This window comes from Gossypium arboreum, chromosome 10 (genome assembly GCF_025698485.1).
Source record: "Gossypium arboreum isolate Shixiya-1 chromosome 10, ASM2569848v2, whole genome shotgun sequence".
In the NCBI taxonomy this organism is placed as follows: Eukaryota; Viridiplantae; Streptophyta; class Magnoliopsida; order Malvales; family Malvaceae; genus Gossypium; species Gossypium arboreum.
Window position 1 is genome coordinate 128,376,979 of NC_069079.1, and position 20,356 is coordinate 128,397,334.

The 20,356-nt window shown below is 29.3% G+C and overlaps 3 protein-coding genes and 1 pseudogene across 4 annotated transcripts; 1 reads left to right on the forward strand and 3 right to left on the reverse strand.

Moving 5' to 3' along the window:
- Nucleotides 1-420: 420 nt before the first annotated feature.
- On the reverse strand, nucleotides 421-2,804 carry LOC108463388 (CASP-like protein 5B2). Its single transcript, XM_017763332.2, has 3 exons — nucleotides 2,503-2,804; nucleotides 1,527-1,659; nucleotides 421-839 (listed from the first exon to the last, which is right to left on the reverse strand). The coding sequence occupies exons 1-3, from the start codon at nucleotides 2,628-2,630 to the stop codon at nucleotides 642-644; spliced, it is 459 nt and encodes a 152-aa protein (XP_017618821.1). The 5' UTR covers nucleotides 2,631-2,804; the 3' UTR covers nucleotides 421-641.
- Nucleotides 2,805-3,464: 660 nt separating this feature from the next.
- On the reverse strand, nucleotides 3,465-7,771 carry LOC108463007 (uncharacterized). Of its 2 annotated transcripts, XM_017762937.2 has the most exons (11): nucleotides 7,425-7,771; nucleotides 6,660-6,703; nucleotides 6,122-6,202; nucleotides 5,811-5,918; nucleotides 5,615-5,706; nucleotides 5,367-5,441; nucleotides 5,230-5,299; nucleotides 4,856-4,957; nucleotides 4,526-4,634; nucleotides 4,036-4,098; nucleotides 3,465-3,772 (listed from the first exon to the last, which is right to left on the reverse strand). In XM_017762937.2, the coding sequence occupies exons 1-11, from the start codon at nucleotides 7,642-7,644 to the stop codon at nucleotides 3,669-3,671; spliced, it is 1,068 nt and encodes a 355-aa protein (XP_017618426.1). In that variant the 5' UTR covers nucleotides 7,645-7,771; the 3' UTR covers nucleotides 3,465-3,668. The 2 variants fall into 2 exon arrangements, with proteins under 2 accessions (XP_017618426.1, XP_052876152.1); XM_053020192.1 differs by lacking the exons at nucleotides 6,660-6,703; nucleotides 7,425-7,771 and adding an exon at nucleotides 6,551-6,568.
- A 324-nt stretch (nucleotides 7,772-8,095) lies between these two features.
- LOC108463723 (NAC domain-containing protein 1-like) lies at nucleotides 8,096-9,408 on the reverse strand (annotated as a pseudogene).
- Nucleotides 9,409-17,796: 8,388 nt separating this feature from the next.
- Nucleotides 17,797-20,264, forward strand: LOC108461553 (uncharacterized protein At2g39795, mitochondrial-like). The gene is made up of 3 exons (XM_017761421.2): nucleotides 17,797-18,156; nucleotides 18,755-19,092; nucleotides 19,941-20,264. The coding sequence occupies exons 1-3, from the start codon at nucleotides 17,887-17,889 to the stop codon at nucleotides 20,098-20,100; spliced, it is 768 nt and encodes a 255-aa protein (XP_017616910.1). The 5' UTR covers nucleotides 17,797-17,886; the 3' UTR covers nucleotides 20,101-20,264.
- Nucleotides 20,265-20,356: the final 92 nt, after the last annotated feature.

Below are 20,356 nucleotides of genomic sequence, written 5' to 3' on the forward strand. Positions count from 1 at the left end.
TAGATACGATTCAAATATAGAAATAATTTAAATTCGAAATGACTTCAAGAAATAATCCAAAATGATCTGACTGAAAAACTCGAATGATCCGAACTCTAAATAGCCAAAACCCAAAATTAACTCGTACTTAAAAACTGTGCTTGAAGAATTTTAAAACTTGAATTAACTGATCTCGTATATATATTTTCTTTTGTAAATTTAGAATTTAGTACACTTATTAGTATTGTTAAAACTTTTCTTTTAAATTTGTTGGTGTAAGATTTTGAAATAATAAAAAAATATATTAATTGGTAGTCGTTACACTGAACCTGAATTTGAAAAAAGAATTTTAATTGTGTTAATAATCAGACTTGTATATTTAAACCTGGAAAGTAGATGAACTAAATTCCTTGAAATAAAAATAGGACTAAATTTCAAATATATGAAGAATAGAGGACTTAAACTATATTTTAACCTTTTTAAATGGTTGATGGAAAGAATAAGTTGTTGAAAGTCAATGAACATACAATATGTACGTTGCACAAAAAGAAAAAGAAAAAATCTATGAAACTGACAAAAGATTACCAACTATGACAAGTTTCCAAGAAAATTGGAACTATTTTCAATGGAAAAGGGGGAATTGTAACATAAATGGGATGGATTTATACAGCAGCCAAAAGCCAAAATGTGACAAGGGAAGATATGGCAAGGAGGAACCATGAGATGAAGGCAAATAAAATGGAAGCTTTGAAATGGGAGCATGGTATTTGTGGTGATTTGCAGTAACCTAAGTCTCTTGAATAAAGAACTGTTACACCTGCAGATGAACATGCTGCTGCAAGTGATAATGTGGCTGTTACCTGCACTTTTCATCATCATCATTGTCATTAACCAGTTAGATTATCAGCATGAATATGTATGTATGTCCTGCATTCATGTTCGTTTGCAGATTTGAACATTACTATGGAGATATGACCTTCTAAAGATTACATGGCAATTCGCTCATTATGCAATTTTCATCATCATCATCATGATACATGAATCTTTATGTACGTATGTATGACATCCATGTTTGTTGCATATTTGGACATGATATGGTGATATGACCTTCTAAATATTACATGGCAATACAATCATTCTGTAGTTTTCATCAGCAGCAGCATCATGACATTATCATTAACCAATTAGATTATATGTATGTATGTATGTATGTATGTATGTATGTATGTATGAATGACATCCATGTTTGTTGCATATTTGGAGTTTGGACATGAGTTTGGTGGTATGAACTTCTAAAGATTACATGGCAATATGATCATTCTGCAGTTTTCATCATAATCATCATCATCATCATGACATTATCTTTAACCATTTAGATTATCAACATAAATCTTTATGTATGTATGTATGAATGGCATCCATGCTTATTGTATATCTTGACATGAGTATGGAGATATGAAAAATTTCGTATTTAACACGTACCAATATCAGAAACTCATCCAACAGCACACAAAGTAAATTTTAGAAAAGAAAGTTCAAATTATTACCCAATCACCAACAACAAACAAGCTTACTAAGACAGGATTGTGTAGGTTTGTCTTTGACCTCAAAGCATGGAAATCGAGACATGCAAGTCCAAAGCTCCATAAAACTTGAATCCCCATTGACGCAATCAAATAGCTGAAACCAACAAAGATATGCACAACCAAATGAAAATTAAAAAAACATCACAAAACAGACAACATGCCATTTCAAGTATCTAAGCCACACAGACTCGGGTGTAATTGTCATGCATGAGAGCCTTGAGGGGTTATGTCTTTATACTCATGTTAGCATATATATGGGATACAGATATTAAACACGAATATACGAAAAGAAAAATTTTAAAAATCCAAAAATCTATAAGAGTTTGTCTTCTAAACGAAGAAAACAAAGAAATGCAATATGGTAATCTTGATTTTTCATTTTTCTTGGAGTACTCGATACCCATACATGATGCATATCTAGATAGTAAAAGTATTATGGCAACCTCTATATTAAGAGTTGGGCTACATTTTGCTTCTTTTACTAAAACATAGATAAATTAGTCTTCTACATTTTTTTTAAAGAGTAAACTAATCTTTTTTTTTTGTTAAAAGTTTATCTATTTTTACCGTTAAAAACTGGTGTAGTTAAGAGAATCACCCGATAGTTACACGTGGCATCTATATGTATCTCAGTATGAGGTACAAAGAGCAATTGCAATTTTTAAAGATAAAAATAAATGAAATTTTTAATTGAATCAACCCATTTTTTAAATATATAGAGTAAAATGCAATCAACTCTAAGTACCAGAATTTTCATGATGTTTTTACCATATCTGGACATATATTCTTCAAGTACTCTCTGAAATATACTCGAACAGGAAGCGTGCCTCACATTCACACTCGAACCCAAGCCACATGGATTAATAAATAGAATCGTATACAAATAATCATCAATCCAAGTGAAGATATAACCAAGATAATAGAAGGAAAACAATACCAGAAAGCAGTGGAGTTAAAAAAGCCATGAGCAGAAACCATGAAACCAATTGAAGCAGCTGCAGAAAAACACTGCCCCATTCTTAATAACAGTCCACTTAACCTCCCTGGACTACCAAACAAGGCCATATGAACACGTCAAAGGTTTCTAAAGCATGAACAATGAAGAAATGGGATGATGGGGTTGTTTTAGCTTTAGCTTAACTCCCATTCAAGAGATTTTTTTTTTTTTTTCAGATTTTTGGGTTAAGTTTTGGAATCTATTGACTGCAATAACGAATGCTCTTTCTAGGAAAGTGACATTGAGATTTCATGTTGGATAGTGACAGCAGCTTGACCATTTGTGTTCTCTTTATCCCTTTTTTTATGGATTAAAGCTGTTTTTTTTTGTTTTCTTTTAATTATTTTTGTTTGGTGATTGGTAAAGTTGCATTCATCTTTTTCTTTTCATGTGAAGTATATATACATATATTTATATATATAAATTCAAGTGTGAATGTCTCGAATTAGCATGCTTGAAAGTATGATGGACACCGATATTTTAAGAAATAACAATGGTTTTTATAAAAGTACCATAGAGGAATGTTGATTGAATTTTAGTTCGATTGGCATGGACATTATTATCAATATAAGAAGACTTGAGTTCAAGTGTGTTTAAGCGTATTATCTTATTATTCATGGGGACAGTAGTGATCCTTGTATGTCAACACAAGGACAAAGTTAGAAATTATTTTTTTGGCAGAATTAAATTATATATTTTTACGATAATAAGCATATAATTTTACTATTTTAATAGTTTATCTTTATAATTTTAAGAATTCAATTAAATTTTTATTATTTTAGAGGGTCAAAAATACAATTTTACCAGCCTCCCTAGATTTGCCACTGTGTCAACATAAAGACATATGATATATCACATATTACTATTTGATTATTTCGTCAATCATACCAGTTTTTAAAGAATTTTTAACAGAACTAACTAATTTACTCTTTGATGTAATAATCAAATGGTACAAGTTATGAGGTCTCCATGGCATTTTTATCCAATGGTTTCATAGCTATGATTGCATGCTTAGAAATTTTTATTTGCATAGAGAAACAAGTTACAAGTACAACAGATTTCATTTTTTAATTCACTTTGATTTTCATGGAACCTATAGTTCTTGTTTATTTGTAGCTTGAGGAATACTGTTTATACTTTTCCCGGACAAAAGCTTCGAGAATGGTGTTCTTCTCCTGAACATCTTTGAACTGGATTCTCCGACCATGACCTGTAAAATATAGATGTCAAAAACTTTCAAGATTGACCATTACGAACATTAAGCAAATATGAAAAAGATGAAGACAATGAATCCAACTTATGTTTTCATGTGCAAAATGTGGTTACAAGGAACAATGGAAACATGTTAATGTTTCAAAAGTATATGATTCGGATTGGACGACATGTGCAGGAGGCTGCTCTTGAAAAGCATGCAAAGTTTCGATAAATACTATCAAAATAGTCTGAAAATTTTACGAGACAACTGATACCAACCTGGTATAATCCAATCGAAATCGAATTGTATCAACTTTTGAACACTATCCACCTGTTTAGGAACTGTGAAAAATAAAGAAATAGTGAGCGCAAGTGAAGAAAATGGTAATTGATGAAAGGGGAATCTAGTGAACTGTTAGAAAGACAGGCTCCATAAATAACATATCCAGCTAGATGATGATGATTTGTTGACAAGGTGGCTGCCTATGCTGTCATGTTCATGTTCCCTAAGATCATATTCATGGCTCATGTTGTTGTTTTTACTCATAGATGTAATCGTATGATAAAATGCCGGCATTAGTTCAAAGTCAAATGATACAAGTTTATGTGATCAAATCTTGTATAAGTTGAATAAGATCAAGTGTCTTGCATCCAACACACTCGAGTTCAAGTAACATAGGCATATAAACCAGAAAATATAACTTACCAAATATTTCCATGCAATAACATTTTTTTTGGTACAAAGGAAGCCGTGTTTACGTAGTATTACCAGAGTATTTGTTGTACATTTCCGCTATGCTGAGTCCAGATTCAGTCATCATCAGATGGTCACCCGTAAATAGAATCTTCAGTGGCTTATAAAGCAAGCAAACAGTACCCTGCAACAAGTTACAAAATGTATTATTATAAGCCTTGTTCATCTTAAACTGTTTAAGAAATTACTGAGATATCCGGAATTGAATTCGTAAAACTTTATTCATATATAGTGACTATTTGCAGATGTTAAAAAAAGACATAAATATTGAAATGTCAACCAAGAATTGATGGAAGTGTTTCTCAAAGCCATATGGAAGTCGAATGCATTTGGTTAAGAACTCACTTCTGTGTGGCCGGGAGCAAGTACAAGCATAATGTCATCTCCGAGGCTCCATGGACCATTCCCTTCTAGCTTCATCTCAACATCAGCAGTACAAATTTCTACCTACAGAGATGAAGTACACATAGCATAATAGCTTTAAAATTTGCACTCACGGTCTGACTAATGTTTGATATAAAAAATGCAGTAACTTTCATTCATGGGCTTTCTAGTAAACTCAAGTGAGCTCTCATAATTTAGAACTTGCAAACTGAAAAAAGATTTACGAACATAGAAGGAACCAAAGCAAGAATAAGATCACTTCTGTCTAGCAGAACTAGCTAAGATCCTTAAATAGATGAAAGTGCATATCAGAGGTTAAGGATGATGAAACTAACATCTTCTGAGTGCAGAATTCGATCACAGCTAAACCGTGTTGCCCACTTTGCATGATCTGCAACATCATCCCTGACCATTAACAACATGGATCAGAAACCTCAAAAATAAACAATAAAAATTAAAATTATGGACATACTTGTGGGTTAGGAACAAATAGCGTACTCCACCCATTGTCTCAATCTCCTTTGCAAGTTTCTCTGTAAATCTGGGGCTGCAGAGAATTATATTAGACAAATTAGTTCAACCTAACATGCGAAGCGATAGTAGTTGGGGAAAAAAAAAGGCATTTCTCTGCATTTGGAGGGTCTTTAGAGGGTCATATCCCATACCCATGCTCGGAAATATGTCAGGTATAGGTGTTAGACATGAGTACTATAATATTACCTATCTACAAGTATATTTCCACCAGGGTGAATGATCAAGTACGAAGCAGCTCCGTATGATTTCTCAGAATGATATCCACAGTGATAAACACCCTGAAAATAATTATATCATAAACATAGTGATCGGGTTGGCATGCTAATCCAAGAATGTATAATATAAAAATGCAAAATAAGAACACACTAATGATATGATTTACAGGTAGTTTCTTCTCATCTACTGGAATCGGAAATGTCTCTTGAGCTTCTAGGATATCAGGAGGAGGTACTTCGGTACGGATTGAGCTTGTTGGACAGGAAAGCAAGGCCTGAAAATATCAAATGTTCATGATAACATTGCAGTTTCTTCTGGAATAGAAATCAAACTAACTTATCTCGGTAACAAACAGGCTGTATGATAATTGATACAAACAAAAATGAGAAATGCATAAAGGTGTGCAAGCGTATGAATGTGTGAAATTATGATATATCACGTTATAGATATACAAGAAAGGAACCAATAAAGCGGCACCTGGAGAGCCTTTAATCGATCTTCGCTAGACGTTGGCTGTTTATAAACTACAGACATTTCACCAACTCTTGTGAAGACTTGCTGAAAAACAAACAAGAAATAAAGAAACATTAAAGTAAGAATATTGTTATACAGCATAGTTAATAACTCTCAGCCGGTGGTCTGCGGATCTTGTTATTATATGGAAAGTGATTAGGCAAAAGAAAGGAAGAAACCGTTTAATGGCAAGCGCAATGCCTTCCATGACTCTCAGCTTATATATATACCATTGCTAATCAAACCATTTTTATTTTCAATTCATATTGCCATATGCCAACATCTCGGACACAGTAAAAAACAACAATTCGAAGAGTTAAACATAGTTTTCATTTCTTCAAGTCTCAATGCATTCAGAAACTAAAATTGTTGATGAACAACCTTGTTCTATACCTTGTAAACCAGATCATTGAAACTTATATTCAACTAGCAGTAAACTGGCATTCATCTAATCCAAAAAGTTAACTCCAAAAGGAAAAAAGCTTGATTGTTAAGCGATTACCGGAGCCATCCAACGACAAGTATCACAATCTATGCATGTATGATCTGCAAAATAGATTAAAAACCAATATACCAAAATTAACAGAGATGGCACTAAAAAATAATATACTTTTTTCCTATAGGTATCCTCACTGTCTATGCTGCTCGGATTCATTATTTTTCTTAAAGTATCCGTGTCCGACACAAGAATACGAGATATCACCTCCAAAGATTCTCCAAATACATGGAAAAGCATAGAAAAAAGATTAACCATACTCGTATCCAGAGGTGTAGCCGGGGGAGGCAGGGGCCTTGGCCCCTTGGCCAAATGGTGAAATTGCTATATAAGGCCCTCCAATATGTAAAACATTAAATTAAGCATTTTAAGCCTTTAGTTAAATGGAAAAATTTAAAGTTTGGCCCCTCTAGAAAGTAAATAATACTATATATCCAGCTTTCCCCCTCTCAAATTTTACAAATTTATTTCGGCCCCTAAACAAAATTCCTAGCTTCGCCCCTGGCCGTATTCAACACTCACACAGTCAGAGTAACATAGCTGCCAGTATCCATTAAGAGTTAAAAACATATATTTAACACCTATATCCTATTCATTTTCCACCGTAAGAACTAAGAATATACCATCCTACATAAAAAAAAATTGTTAACAACCCTTCAATCAATGAACTAATTCAGTAACAATTTCCCACCGATTACAGCATATTATAAAGAAAAAAAGCTCCCCATGAAGATGAAATTTTCTGGGAAATTATCAAAAGATGATATTTACCTACAAAGAAGTCGCCATCTACATTCTGGGGTCGTCTTTTTCTAGCCCATTTTCCAGTATCTGATTCCACAGATGAGCTCTGAACTGCTTTAACTAATGAATTTCTCGAGACCCTTAAGTTTATTTGAGCTTTAATTGATGAATTCTTCAGCTTATCAATAGAAGAAGGAAAATTTGAGCCAACACTTGCGAGATTGATAGCTATGTTTGCTAAAGCCATGGTGGATTTTCTCACCCTTTTCTCTCTATTTAAAAAAAAAATCAATGAGATGAAGACTAAGAAAAAAGCGAGGAAGAATAACTTGCGTGGTGATATTGTATTTGGTATTTGCTCATGTTTACTTTTTGACCATGAAAATGGATAAATGACGAAATAAAGCAACGATGTTGACAGTGTAATTGTAAACTTTTGGTTTAATTTTGGTTTTTGTCCCTCAAATTTTGATATTTAATTTTTGAGTCATCTATACGTAAGGTAAATTTAAGTATTGATCACTTAATTTTAAAAAATTACGAAATAATAATTCTAACTATTTGAAATTTCGGGGTTGATATCCCCTGACCTTACTAAAAAAATCATCAAACTTAAATCTAACCTTACTAAAAAAAACCCTATGAAATATAGTTCAATTATTGTTAGGATATACAAACCCTAAAAATAACCAATCAGTTCAACAAAACTATGGTGGTGGCATGCCAAGCTCAGGATCCAAAAGATATTCATCAACCAATAAATCAAAACCAGTGTTGACTCCTGAAAACTGCAGCGGTGGTGATGGCAGCGCCGGCCAATGTGGCTGAAATTGCAGCTGCGGCGGTGGCAAGTTAAAACCAGCATCGCCCATGGACTGAAACTGATTATCGAGAGGAAACGTTGAACAAAATGGAGCAGGGGCCGCAGCAGCAGCATTTGTTACAAAATCATCATAATTTGGAACCTGTTGGAACCCTCCACCATGTGTTGGATTATTATCAAACATATAATAATTACCGTAATCATTGGAAACAGGCATTAGATTGTCAAGTTCAGGAAACCAATTAGTGTCTTGTCCAATGTTCATGTTAGCTGGTTGGACTTCAAGCTGTTCATGTTGATCATAAACAGGTGGTACAACCATATTATTGGGTTCACTAACAGGTTCAGCCATTTTGTGAGGTTCAACTTTCTCTTGACATGCAAGATCGTTCCCTTCTTCTGGGATTATTTGTTTTTGCTTTGCTTCCCTTCGGTTCTTGTATAATCTACACAAGACCCAATTATCCAGCTGAAAGAAAACAAAAATTTTTCGAAATTAAGTACTAATAGATACAAAACAAAAAATTTTCGAAATTAAGTACTAATAGATACAAATTTTCACATATTTGAAAGATGATACCTTCATGTCTTCCTTGCCGTGTCTTACTCTGACAGGAGCATCACTTAATACATATTCATGCATGGCCCAATTGGTTTTAAACCCTCTCGGTGGTTTCCCTTCGTAAAAGACTAAAGTCTTTTTACATCCGATCTTCCTTCCTTTCAAAATGACCGCCTTATCTGCTCCGGTCGCTTTCCAGTATCCGTTACCGGCTTTCCTCGCCGGCCTTGATCCGTTTGTATATTTCCGTTCTCGCGGCGTAAAAAAATACCATTCTTTTTCGACTTCATTCGACGATATGTAATTGTTCCTGGCTATTTAATCAAAACAAAATCAATAATACAAGATTAAAAAGAAAACCAATGTTTTACAGTTTCAGAAAAAATAAAGAAACAAGAATCAAAACCTGTAAGAGTTTCAGGATCATGTCTGTAGAGATTAACCTCTCTTATTCTATTGGGTGGCAATGGAAGACCCGAAATTTTTAGTCTTAAGTAATAATTAACAAGCTCTTCATCCCTTGGTTTGAATCTATAACCGGGAGGCAATGACCTGAAGTATTCTTCCCCCTCTTCTTCCTTCTGCTTCTTCAACATTGAATCCTGGAAAATTCCATTATTCGACATTGCTTTGTGCCCAGAGAGTGATTTCCGGTACAGAAAGAAAAATGTAAATATTTTATTAGTTGATCTTGGGAAGAGTTCAGGTTGAGTTCAGCAAATTAATTAACTTTCTTATATTTAATTGAGAAAAATAATTATTTTAAATATATCGATTTATAAAATAATATTAGATGAGAAATTTTAGTCGAGATAGATTTTGTATTCTTAATCTTATATTTTGTATTTTTAATTAATTATTAATAACCGAAGCACTTAATTTTTAATAATTAATTGAGAAAAATAATTATTATTTTAAATATATTAATTTATAAAATAATATTAGATAAGAAATTGGATTTCGGATAGATTTTGTCTTCTTAATCTCATTTTATGACAGAGGTTGGAATTTAAAAATTAATTATCAATAAAACTAAATTAATATTTTATTTTATTTTCAAAATAATTTTAAGAAGTATCGCAATTATTAAAAATTTAATTTTTCATAAAATGATAAATATTAATGTGCAAAAATCAAACGAAACAATTACGCTCGCAAATTAACTGCTAAACCAATTTATTTTTCTGCCCTTTTTTTTTAATTCTAGCAAATTACAAAAACGATACAACTTAGGAAATATTAATTTTCAAAGTAATGTAGAATTAGAATTGAATCGATGGTTAGACCGATTCAATCAGTTTAACCGATTTAATTTAATAAATCAATAAAAATATTAAAAATATAAAAAATTTGATTCGAACCGATACCTCAAGTAATTTCTAATGCAAGCAATTAGCTTAATAGATTAGTTTGATTTTGAAAGTAGCGATACCGAACTCACCACCAAATTTAATAAAAATTAAATAAAGAGTACATGAATTCATATAGAGATAAAATAATATTTAATCCTTGAGTCTGATATTTTCTTTTCAACTTGGTCCATTTTTATTTTTGCTCCATGTTGATTCCACATAATGGATTTCGTCAAATAATTTAATACTTTTAATACCATTAAAAGTTAATGACACTTACTTTGAAAGAGTGTCACGTTATCACTTTAAGTTTTTATATAAAAATAAAAGTAATTATAAAAATATATAAAAATAAGAAACTTATAAATATATTCTTTTATAATTTTCTAGTTCTATAATTTTAATTATTTGTAGATTTTTATATAATTTTTTAAAATAATTAAGTGATGTTATTGCACAAACTCAAAACGCCGTATCATCATCTCTTAAATGCGTTGGAAACTACTAAATTGTTTTACCATATCCAAAATTGGGTCTAATGCGAACTAAAAAAAATTTAGGACCAAATTAAAAAAAAAAGATTGAATTTAAGAGTTAATTGTTGTTTTATCCTATTCAAATACAAATGTGTTTCTTAAATAGTAGTGATGAAAATAAAAGCATCGGCCATTGTTGTCTGAATTGGATTGGATCGACCGGACACCCCACACTCAACTCAAGGGTATTTTAGATAAATGACCTAAAAAAATTTAAAACTTATGAAAATGACACTAATACTAGATTATTTGGAATAATAACTTAGTTTCAATTGTAAAAGTGGGTTCCCCCACCTCAAATGGCGGCACCACCCCAAAATCATTACATCATCATTACAAACAATTATAGGAACAAAAAAAAAAATTCTTGGCATTGATATAAAATTTAGTATTTTCAACTATATTTCTAGAGTTATACAAAAAATATATTTTTTAATATTTGTGGTACCGCCACTTCATATATCGTATCCAAAATAATTTAAAATTATTTTCTCCTGTTGCTTATTATAAATGTGGCGGCACCACCAACTATATATACTCCAGCTTCAACTTAGCATACGTAAAGGTCTTAAATTTTTTTTTTTTGTTATGTTGAAAAAATGAGAGATATTTATTATTATGATGTTCTTTAACGAAAAATTATTTTGTCATGACCGTTATATATAAAAACACGAAAAATATATCGTTTTAGGGTAGTAGTTACACGGTTAATAATCTATCCCCTATCGAAATACCCCATTTAACACTAAGGGAGATAAGCTTTTAGTTGGTAGTGGTTATGCGGTCAAGAATTTCTGTTGGCAGTCATTACGCGATCACGATCACAAATTGGTTATGCTATGAAGGGAGAAGAGCCGACATGAAAGGTGCTCTCAGGAGGGTAAAATGTTGGCGGAATTTTGTACCTCAAGAGAAACCAAAGATGAATACCAAGGGGTTCTTGATCGACTTGATTAAGTAGAAGTTGATGGACTTGAGCAAAATATTTATTTTACTATATTTTCGACTCTATAATGTGATGATTTCAATTGAAAATTTATTATTATTGTAATATTTGAAATGTTATTGTATTAAGAAATATTTAATCCGTTAATTATTTATATAAAATATGATTAATGGAAGGAAAAAGCATTTAAATGATGACAAAAATAAATTTATTGTTCTATATTATCGATACATAAATAAAAATATGTTTGTCTTTTAGAATTATTTTTCTTTAAAAAGGTAAAAAATTGAAGTTTAATAAAATAAAACGAGTTAAATAAAGAAATTTAAAAATAATAATAGAAATAAAAAATTGAAAATGAATAAAATATGAAAATTTAATTGAAAATTTTAATGTATTAAAAATAATTAATAAAAAGATATTAATAAGTGATTAAAAGAAAAATGAAGAAATAAAAATATTTTCTTATTCAATTTGAGTGCCTCCAAATAATATGGCGGCACCAAAAATAAATTTTTATTCAATTTGGGATCCTCCAAATAATGTGGTGGCATCAAAATATAATTTTTATTTCATTTTCATTCCTTCAAATAACATGGCGGCACCACTAATATTAAAAATTTTTTTTTCATATAACTCTAGAAATATAGTTAAAAATACCATATTTTATATCTATGTCATCTTGGGAAGTGGTAGCACCAAGAAAAAATTAATTATTTTTGTTCCTATCATTTTTTGTAATGATGATACAATAATTTTGGGGTAGTGCTGTCATTTAAGGTGGGACCTATTTTACGGTAGAAACTAGGTTATTTTTTTAAATAATCTAATATTAGGGTTATTTTTATAAATTTTTAATTTTTTATTTTATTTATCTAAAATACCCTTGACTCAATCATTGAATTTTTATTTAAATAATATAATTTTTTTTATTAAAATAGGATTGAGTAAAAATTAATTACAAATATTTTTTTAACATTCCAATCATTACAAATGATTGGTGACATGTGAGGATAGTGTTGTCGATTACTCAGATGGCACCGGTGAAGAAATATTCATTTTACCTATTCATGGAAACGTTTTTAGGTAATTTGTAGAAAAAAGTTTTCAGCTGGAAGTATTTTTTGCTAAATCAGCTGAAAAGGCTTCCAGTTGAGAGCGTTTTTTCTCTAATTTTTTTCAAGGTAAAAATTTCTTTAAAGTAAGATTTTGGGTTTGTAAAGTGAGGTTATTTGGATTTTATGGGTTTAGGGATTTCTTTTACTTTTTTAGTTTATTATGTATTATTTAATTTTTAATAAATATATGAGATTTTAAATAATAATGATTTAATTTGAAATTTAAAAACATCACATTTACACTAATTGTATATTCGACAATTAAAAATAATAATTATTTTAAATATATCAAATTATAAAATAATATTAGATAAGAAATTTTAGTTGAGATAGAATTTCTATTCTTAATCTTATATTTTGTATTTTTAATTAATTATTAATAACCGAAGCAATTAATTTTAATATTTAATTGAGAAAAATAATTATTATTTTAAAGATATTAATTTATAAAATAATATTAGATAAGAAATTGGATTCGGATAGATTTTGTCTTCTTAATCTCATTTTATGACAGAGGTTGGCATTTAAAAATTAATTATCAGTAAAATAAAAATAATATTTTATTTTATTTTCTCAATAATTTTAAGAATTATCCCACTTTTAAAAATTTAATTTTTCAAAGTAATGTAGAATTAGAATTGGATCGATCGTGGAATTGATTCGATCAATTTAACTAATTTAATTTAATAAATCAATAAAAATATTAAAAACATAAAAATTTGATTCATACCTCAAGTAATTTTTGATGCAAGCAATGAGACTAATTTAGTCTGATTTTGAAAATAAAATTCAATAAAAATAGATAAATGAAAATTTAATCCTTGAATTTTGATATTTTCTTTTCAACTTGGTCTGTTTTATTTTTATTTTTTGCTCCATGTTGATTCCAAATATAATGGATTTCGTCAAATAATTTAATACTTTTGACACCATTAAAAGTTAATGACACGATACTTTGAAAGAGTGTCACGTCATCACTTTAATTTTTTATATAAAAAAATAAAAATAATTATAAAAAAATATAAAAATAAGAAACTTATAAAGAAAGTCAACATGAAAAGTGCTATCAGGCGGGGAAATGCTAGCGGAATGTCGTACCCCAAGAAAAACCAAAGACGAATATCGTGGGGTCCTTGATTGACCTGATTCAAGTAGAAGTTGATGGAATCGAGCAAAATATTATTTTAATGTGATGATTTTAATTGACATTTTATTATTATTGTAATTTTTGAAATGTTATTGTGTTAAGAAATATTTAATCTATTACTTGTGTATATAAAATAAGATTAGTGGAAGGAAAAAGTATTTAGATGATGAGAAAAATAAATTTATTGTTCCACATTATCGATACATAAATAAAAATATGTTTATCGAGTTAAATAAAGAAATTTAAAAATAATAATAGAAATAAAAAATTAAAATGAATAAAATATGAAAATTTAATTGAAAAAAATTAATGTATTAAAAATAATTAATAAGGAGATATTAATAAGTGATTAAAAATTAGTTATTATGTAAAGAAAAATGAAGAAATAAAAATAATTTTTATTCAATTTGGGTGCCTCAAATAATGTGGTGACACCAAAAATTAATTTTTTATTTCATTTTAGTGCCTTCAAATAATATGGCGGCACCACGAATATAAAAAAAAATATTTTTTTTGTGTAACTTTGGAAATACGGAAAATATCATATTTTATACCTGTGCCGCTTTGAAAAGTGGCGGCGGCATCAAGAAAATTTTATTTAGTTTTTGTTCCTATCATTTTTGTAATGATGATACAATGATTTTGGGGTGGGGAACCCGCTTTTACTATAGGAACTAGGTTATTTTTTAAAATAATCTACTATTAGGGTTACTTTCATAAATTTTTAATTTTTTAGATCATTTATCTAAAATACCCCTCGACTCAATCATTGGATTTTTTACTTAAATAACATAAAAATATTTATTATTGAAATAGGATAGTATAAAAATTAATTACAAATATATTTTTTTTAACATTCCAATCATTACAAATGATTGGTGACAGGTGAGGGTGGTGTTGTCGATTGCTCAGACGGCACCAGTGAAGAATTATTCATTTTACTTATTCATGGAAATGTTTCAGGTGATTTGTAGAAAAAAGCTTCCAGCTGGAAACACTTTTTGCTAAATCAGCTGAAAAGGCTTCCGGTTGGAAGCGTTTTCTCTCTAATTTTTTTCAAGGTTAAGGTTTTTTTAAAGTAGGAATTTGGGTTTGTAAAGTAAGGTTATTTGGATTTTAAGGGTTTTGTTTTTTGTTTTTTTGTTTTTACTTTTTTAGTTTATTATATATTATTTAATAATTTCTTGAGATGTTAAATAATAGTGATTTAATTTGAAATTTAAAAGCATCATATTTACATTAATTGTACATTCGAATTGAAAAATTTAATTCAAATCATAATCAAAACTCGGACTACTTTGCAGGAAAAAGGTTGTATAATTTATTGATTTGTATTGTATGGTAAAAAGGCTTGAATCTATATATTCGAAAATAATGCACCAGAATCAGTAATTTTCGAAAGATTGGATCAAACTAAGATTAAAAGAGAAAAAAGATATTAATATTTCATCCATGTCAAGTAGTTGGAGTTTTGATTATGAATTGAATGATGTTTTTAATTTTGAATTAAATAATTATTATTTAACATCTCAAAAATTATTTTAAAATATATAATATATAATAAACTTTAAGAAGTAAAAAAAAACCCTAAACTCATAAAATCCAAATAACCCTACTTTATAAGCTTAAAACCCTAATCCTAAAAACTAAAATCCTACTCAGGGTTTGTTCTGCAGTACTTAAAAAAAAATCATTTCTAGCTCCAAAAGTACTTTTGAAAATGAGATGTTAAAATTTTTAGCTTTTCCTCTACCAAAAACACTTTTAATGCTTAATTAAATTTTCACTCCTCCAATAACATAGTACTTTTCCTTTTTTTTCTTGGTACTTAATTACAAATGTGTTAAAATCATTAATTAAAAATGAAAAATATTTTTTAAAATACTAATTACAAATATTTAATGGTTATATTTAAATATTTAAAATATAGTTTATATATTCTAATTAAATTTTATAAATAATTAATATTTATTGCTTAAAATATTTAAAATTTACATTTCATATATTAAAATATTAACAACAAGTCATAATAAATTTTTAATAATATTAACTAATTTAAATATTATTTAAATATATATTTGTTACTTAATAGTAACACGTCTAAAATTGACATTTTATTTCTCAAAAGTACTTTTTGACAACAATGCTAAACACTTAAAATTTAAACCAAATTTTTCAAACGCACTTCTTAAAATTACTTTTCTATAGCACTTTTCAAAAGTATTGCCAAACTAAGCCTTAAAAAACCCTAATATTAAAAAAAGTTAAGGGCAAAACACTTTTAGTTAGAAGCTTTTTCAGTTGATTTGACAAAAAAATGTTTCAAACTGGAATTTTTTTTGCAAATTACCTTAAAAAAATTGGTCTAATCCCGTAAATTTTTTTTTTCAAAAAAGGGACTTTTTTTTAAATATTGTTGAGTAAATTAGTACACAACTGGTCTAGTGAGATTGTATTTGATATTTGCTAATGTTTTGACTTTTTGGCCATTGAACCATTCAAATGTTTTCATTAAGGAGGAGTTTGGTTCTCCGAATATAATATTATGATCCGTAATGTTATATTCCGAAAAGAGATTATGGTGGCTGGATTTCAACATTCCGATCATCTCATAATCTCACATTATAATCATCTCATAATATATTTGCATAATCTCATTATAACCTCTTTCTTGAGTAATCTTAAATTAAGGGCAGAATCTGAATTTTAGAACAAAATTACCCTCAATTTTTAGATCAATAATATGGAAGTTTGTAAATTCAATGCTTTAGTTTTATTCAAATTTTACACAAAATTCAAACGAGATGCTTAAAATGTAAATATACATTTTATTTACATATACAAATTTTATTCAAATTTTTTTTTAATTTGTCTTTGAATTATTCAAATTTTATTTTATATTTTGTTAATTTTTTGGCAATTTACAGAAAATATACAATTAAAATTAAATAGTATGAGAATATTTAAGGTTATTTAATTTGAGAAATCGTGTATAGAATTGTTTATGGCTCAAAGCTATCCGCAATGCAGTCTTGAAGGTTCATCTAAAATTTGGGAAGACTTGGACAAAAATATTAAGTTTGAAAAATAAATTTCAGAAAAAATTCAGCCCAACCCGACCGACTTGTTTTAAGTTTATAATACTCTATATTATTTTATTTTTATATATTATGTAATTTAAAACACATTAAAAATAAACTTATACTAAATATATAATACTACTCTAATATTAAATTTTAAAATAATGTTAAGATGACTATATAAAAAATTCAATAAATAAAAATGTATAAAATTATTAAATATTAAAATAAAATAAATATTTTTAAAAATAAAAATATAATATAGGTAGGCCTAAAATGCGCTTGAGTTAGTCTTTAACAAATAATGGCATGTTTGGGCAAATTTTTAGGCCTAGATTTCGTGTTGGGTTGAGCTTGAGTAAGTATCAAGTATATTAATATCATACTCCGACCCAACTCAACCCATAAGTACCTCTATTAATAATAATTTTGTAACTTTTCAAAGTTAAGTGACAAAAAATGTAAATTTATTAATAATTCCGTATATTTTACCTTTAATTTTTAATTTTAATTTTTTCATGATATTTTTTTTATTAGGTGAAATTGATAATATTTGTAGTTTAAGCATTTGACCAACAAATGTATTTATCATTAATTGATTGGATTTTCACTTGGCCCTAATTGTGTGAATAAATAAAAGTAATAAATGCGAATTTACAATATCACTTCAATGACAACAGCTAATTGTGATTATTTTGTAATTTTTTGAAGTAGGATGACGAAAATATAAATTTATTAATAGTATAGTGATTTTAGGTGCAATTTACCCTAAAATAAATGGTGCAAAATCAAGCCCAATTATGGCCCAACTTTACAAAAAAGGGCTCAAATATTTGCCTTTTAAAACCTTAAAACCCTCGATACAAAGAATTAAGCTTTTTTCTAAAACCCTAGAAAACCCTCTTGTTTTCTCAGCTCAGTTCGCATGGCTTTCGCTTCGGTTTTCCGTAAATCAGCTAACTCGTTGGCTCCACTCGCGATTCGACTCACCCGAGTCCAGAGGAACTACCACTCCTCCATCTTCAGGGCTTTGAACCATGGGTTACAATCTCAGAAACCGGCCGTTAACCGTTTTTACCCAAATAGCTTCCATTTCTCTACCGCCGTTGCTTCCAAGAAACCCTCTTCTGATGAGTCTCTTGTCCGAGTTCTTGAGTCCGAGATTCAATTTGCTGAGGGTGATAACTCTGAGCAGGTGACTAATCATTTTACCCTTTTTTTTTAAACGTTTTCTTTTTGTTAATGGGGAATTAAGGGTAAAGCATGAATTTTTGAATTTGATGTATATTGGGTTTTTATTTTTAAAATTTATTTCATAAAAATGGGAAAAATTGCGTCCTTGTTGAAAATCAGAAGTTTCCTCTAAAAGAACTTGAAGGTGCTGGAAAAAGATATTTGTAATTTCAATATCATTTTCCCCTTATTTTAAACTAAATTTAGTGTAAAGATAGTAAATTGTGGGGGGGGAGGGTAAAAGAAATTCTGTTTCATGTTTATGATTTTAATTCTTTGAAATGAAGATGGTGATGATCTTCATAAGAATGGTAAAAAGATTGCAATCTTGTTTAAAAAATCATTATTTTCCTGAAGAAGCTGAAAATAAATTCTGAACATGCTTGTTTAAAATTATGCTTCCATTTCTACATAAATTTTGTAATTTCAATAGCATTTTTTGAACTAAAATTGCTGTAAGCATAGAAAATTCTTGATTTTTTTTTCTGTTTCTTGCTTTTGGGTTTTATTCTTTGAAATGAAAATGGTCATCATATATTAAGCTTTGTTTTTTTTCACAGGTTGTAGGAACTCCTAGTGGATTCCCTTTTGAAGTCGAAGATAACCCTGGGACTCAAACTGTAACATTGAAAAGAGAATATAATGGTGAGCTCATAAAAGTTGATGTTCACATGCTTGATCTTAACGAAGACGAGCAAGATGAAGATGAAGTTGAAGACAAGGATGGGGATAATACCAATGCTAGAATCCCGTTCGTTGTCACCGTTTCGAAGAAAGATGGTCCGAGTTTGGAGTTCAGTTGCACTGCTTTTCACGATGGGATTGGAATCGACAGTTTGAGTTTTAGAAATCCCAACCCTGAGGATGATGAACTTGCTTATGAAGGCCCTGATTTCAAGTAAGCTTCCGTTTTCCTTTGGGTCAAATTATGGTTATGGTTCATTTGATATACTCTAATTTGAGATTTAGTGTTTGTACTTTAGTTTGCATATAACGTAGTTAGCCCAAATAGTTAATATCATTCCAGTTAAAATGTCTCGATTTTTTACATGAAAAAGATTTATGTCATAACGATGAGGTAGAAATATTTTTAGAAGTAGCTCATATCTGCAATTTAATCAGAGCAGTTAGTTGGTGCTGATTATTTGGACTAACGGATAGACATTAGACCTTATAAAAATAGATAAGGTTAATATAACTTTTAGTTCCTGAACTTGGCAATTAGGTCCACTTTGGTGCTTGTATATTTTTTTACTCAAAAATAGTTAATGGTCAGTTATTTGAACTTACTAATAGATATTATAAAAATAGATAGGGTTAATATAACTTTTAGCCCTTGAACTTGGCAATTAGGTTCACTTTGGTTCCTATATTTTTTTTCAATTTTGGTACTTGAACTTGGCAACTAGATCCATTTTGATCCTTGAACTTGGATTCCATCAAGAATTTGATGACAACTGGTGATGATGTTGCACAATGCTTTTACCTTTGCCAAAGGGACCAAATGGACATAATTGCTAAGTTCAGGTAAGTATAGGTACCAAAGTGGACCCAATTACCAAGTTAAGAGACTAGAAGTTATATTAACCGAAATAGATATTAAACCAGATGGGTTAAATCTCAAATTGGAGTATTGTAAAGGGACCAAGATTGTAATTTGATCTTTTTTTTCTTATTGTTTTGTGTAACTGCATGGGAAAGTTTGGATATTGATTGCTTTTTTATTGTTTCATGTGTGATTTGCAGTGATTTGGATGAGAATTTGCAAAAGGGTTTTTACAAATACTTGGAGGTTAGAGGAATCAAGCCAAGTACAACAAATTACTTGCGTGAGTACATGGCCGATAAGGATAACAGAGAGTATCTTTTATGGTTGAAAAATCTCAAGAAATTTGTTGAAGAATGAAGGGTTTATAATAGTTTCTTATATTATTGTTTATGAAGAGAAACTAGGATTATGAACTGAAATAACACAATATGCAGATTGTTTTATATTATGGCTCAGAGATTTTGCTTTGAGTGGGAACATTGTTTACCTTTTGAATAAGAAAAAAAGCCATTTTTGTGGAAGTATATATGTAGTAAGGATTTGAGGTACTGTTTAATCTTTGTTTGATGGGAATTATAAATCAATTGATTGACATTGGTTCTGGGTTTTTTTT

Excerpts from the sequence above, each read along its gene's own strand:
- LOC108463388 (XM_017763332.2), bottom strand. The coding sequence starts at position 2,630 with ATGGCCTTGTTTGGTAGTCCAGGGAGGTTAAGTGGACTGTTATTAAGA. Across the intron at positions 1,660-2,502 it reads TTTAACTCCACTGCTTTCTG|CTATTTGATTGCGTCAATGG; the intron begins GTATTGTTTTCC and ends TGTTGGTTTCAG. Across the intron at positions 840-1,526 it reads TGTTTGTTGTTGGTGATTGG|GTAACAGCCACATTATCACT; the intron begins GTAATAATTTGA and ends TGAAAAGTGCAG.
- LOC108463007 (XM_017762937.2), bottom strand. The coding sequence starts at position 7,644 with ATGGCTTTAGCAAACATAGCTATCAATCTCGCAAGTGTTGGCTCAAAT. Across the intron at positions 5,442-5,614 it reads GGAAATATACTTGTAGATAG|CCCCAGATTTACAGAGAAAC; the intron begins GTAATATTATAG and ends AATTCTCTGCAG. Across the intron at positions 4,099-4,525 it reads AATGTACAACAAATACTCTG|TTCCTAAACAGGTGGATAGT; the intron begins GTAATACTACGT and ends TATTTTTCACAG.
- LOC108461553 (XM_017761421.2), top strand. The coding sequence starts at position 17,887 with ATGGCTTTCGCTTCGGTTTTCCGTAAATCAGCTAACTCGTTGGCTCCA. Across the intron at positions 18,157-18,754 it reads AGGGTGATAACTCTGAGCAG|GTTGTAGGAACTCCTAGTGG; the intron begins GTGACTAATCAT and ends TTTTTTTCACAG. Across the intron at positions 19,093-19,940 it reads TATGAAGGCCCTGATTTCAA|TGATTTGGATGAGAATTTGC; the intron begins GTAAGCTTCCGT and ends TGTGATTTGCAG.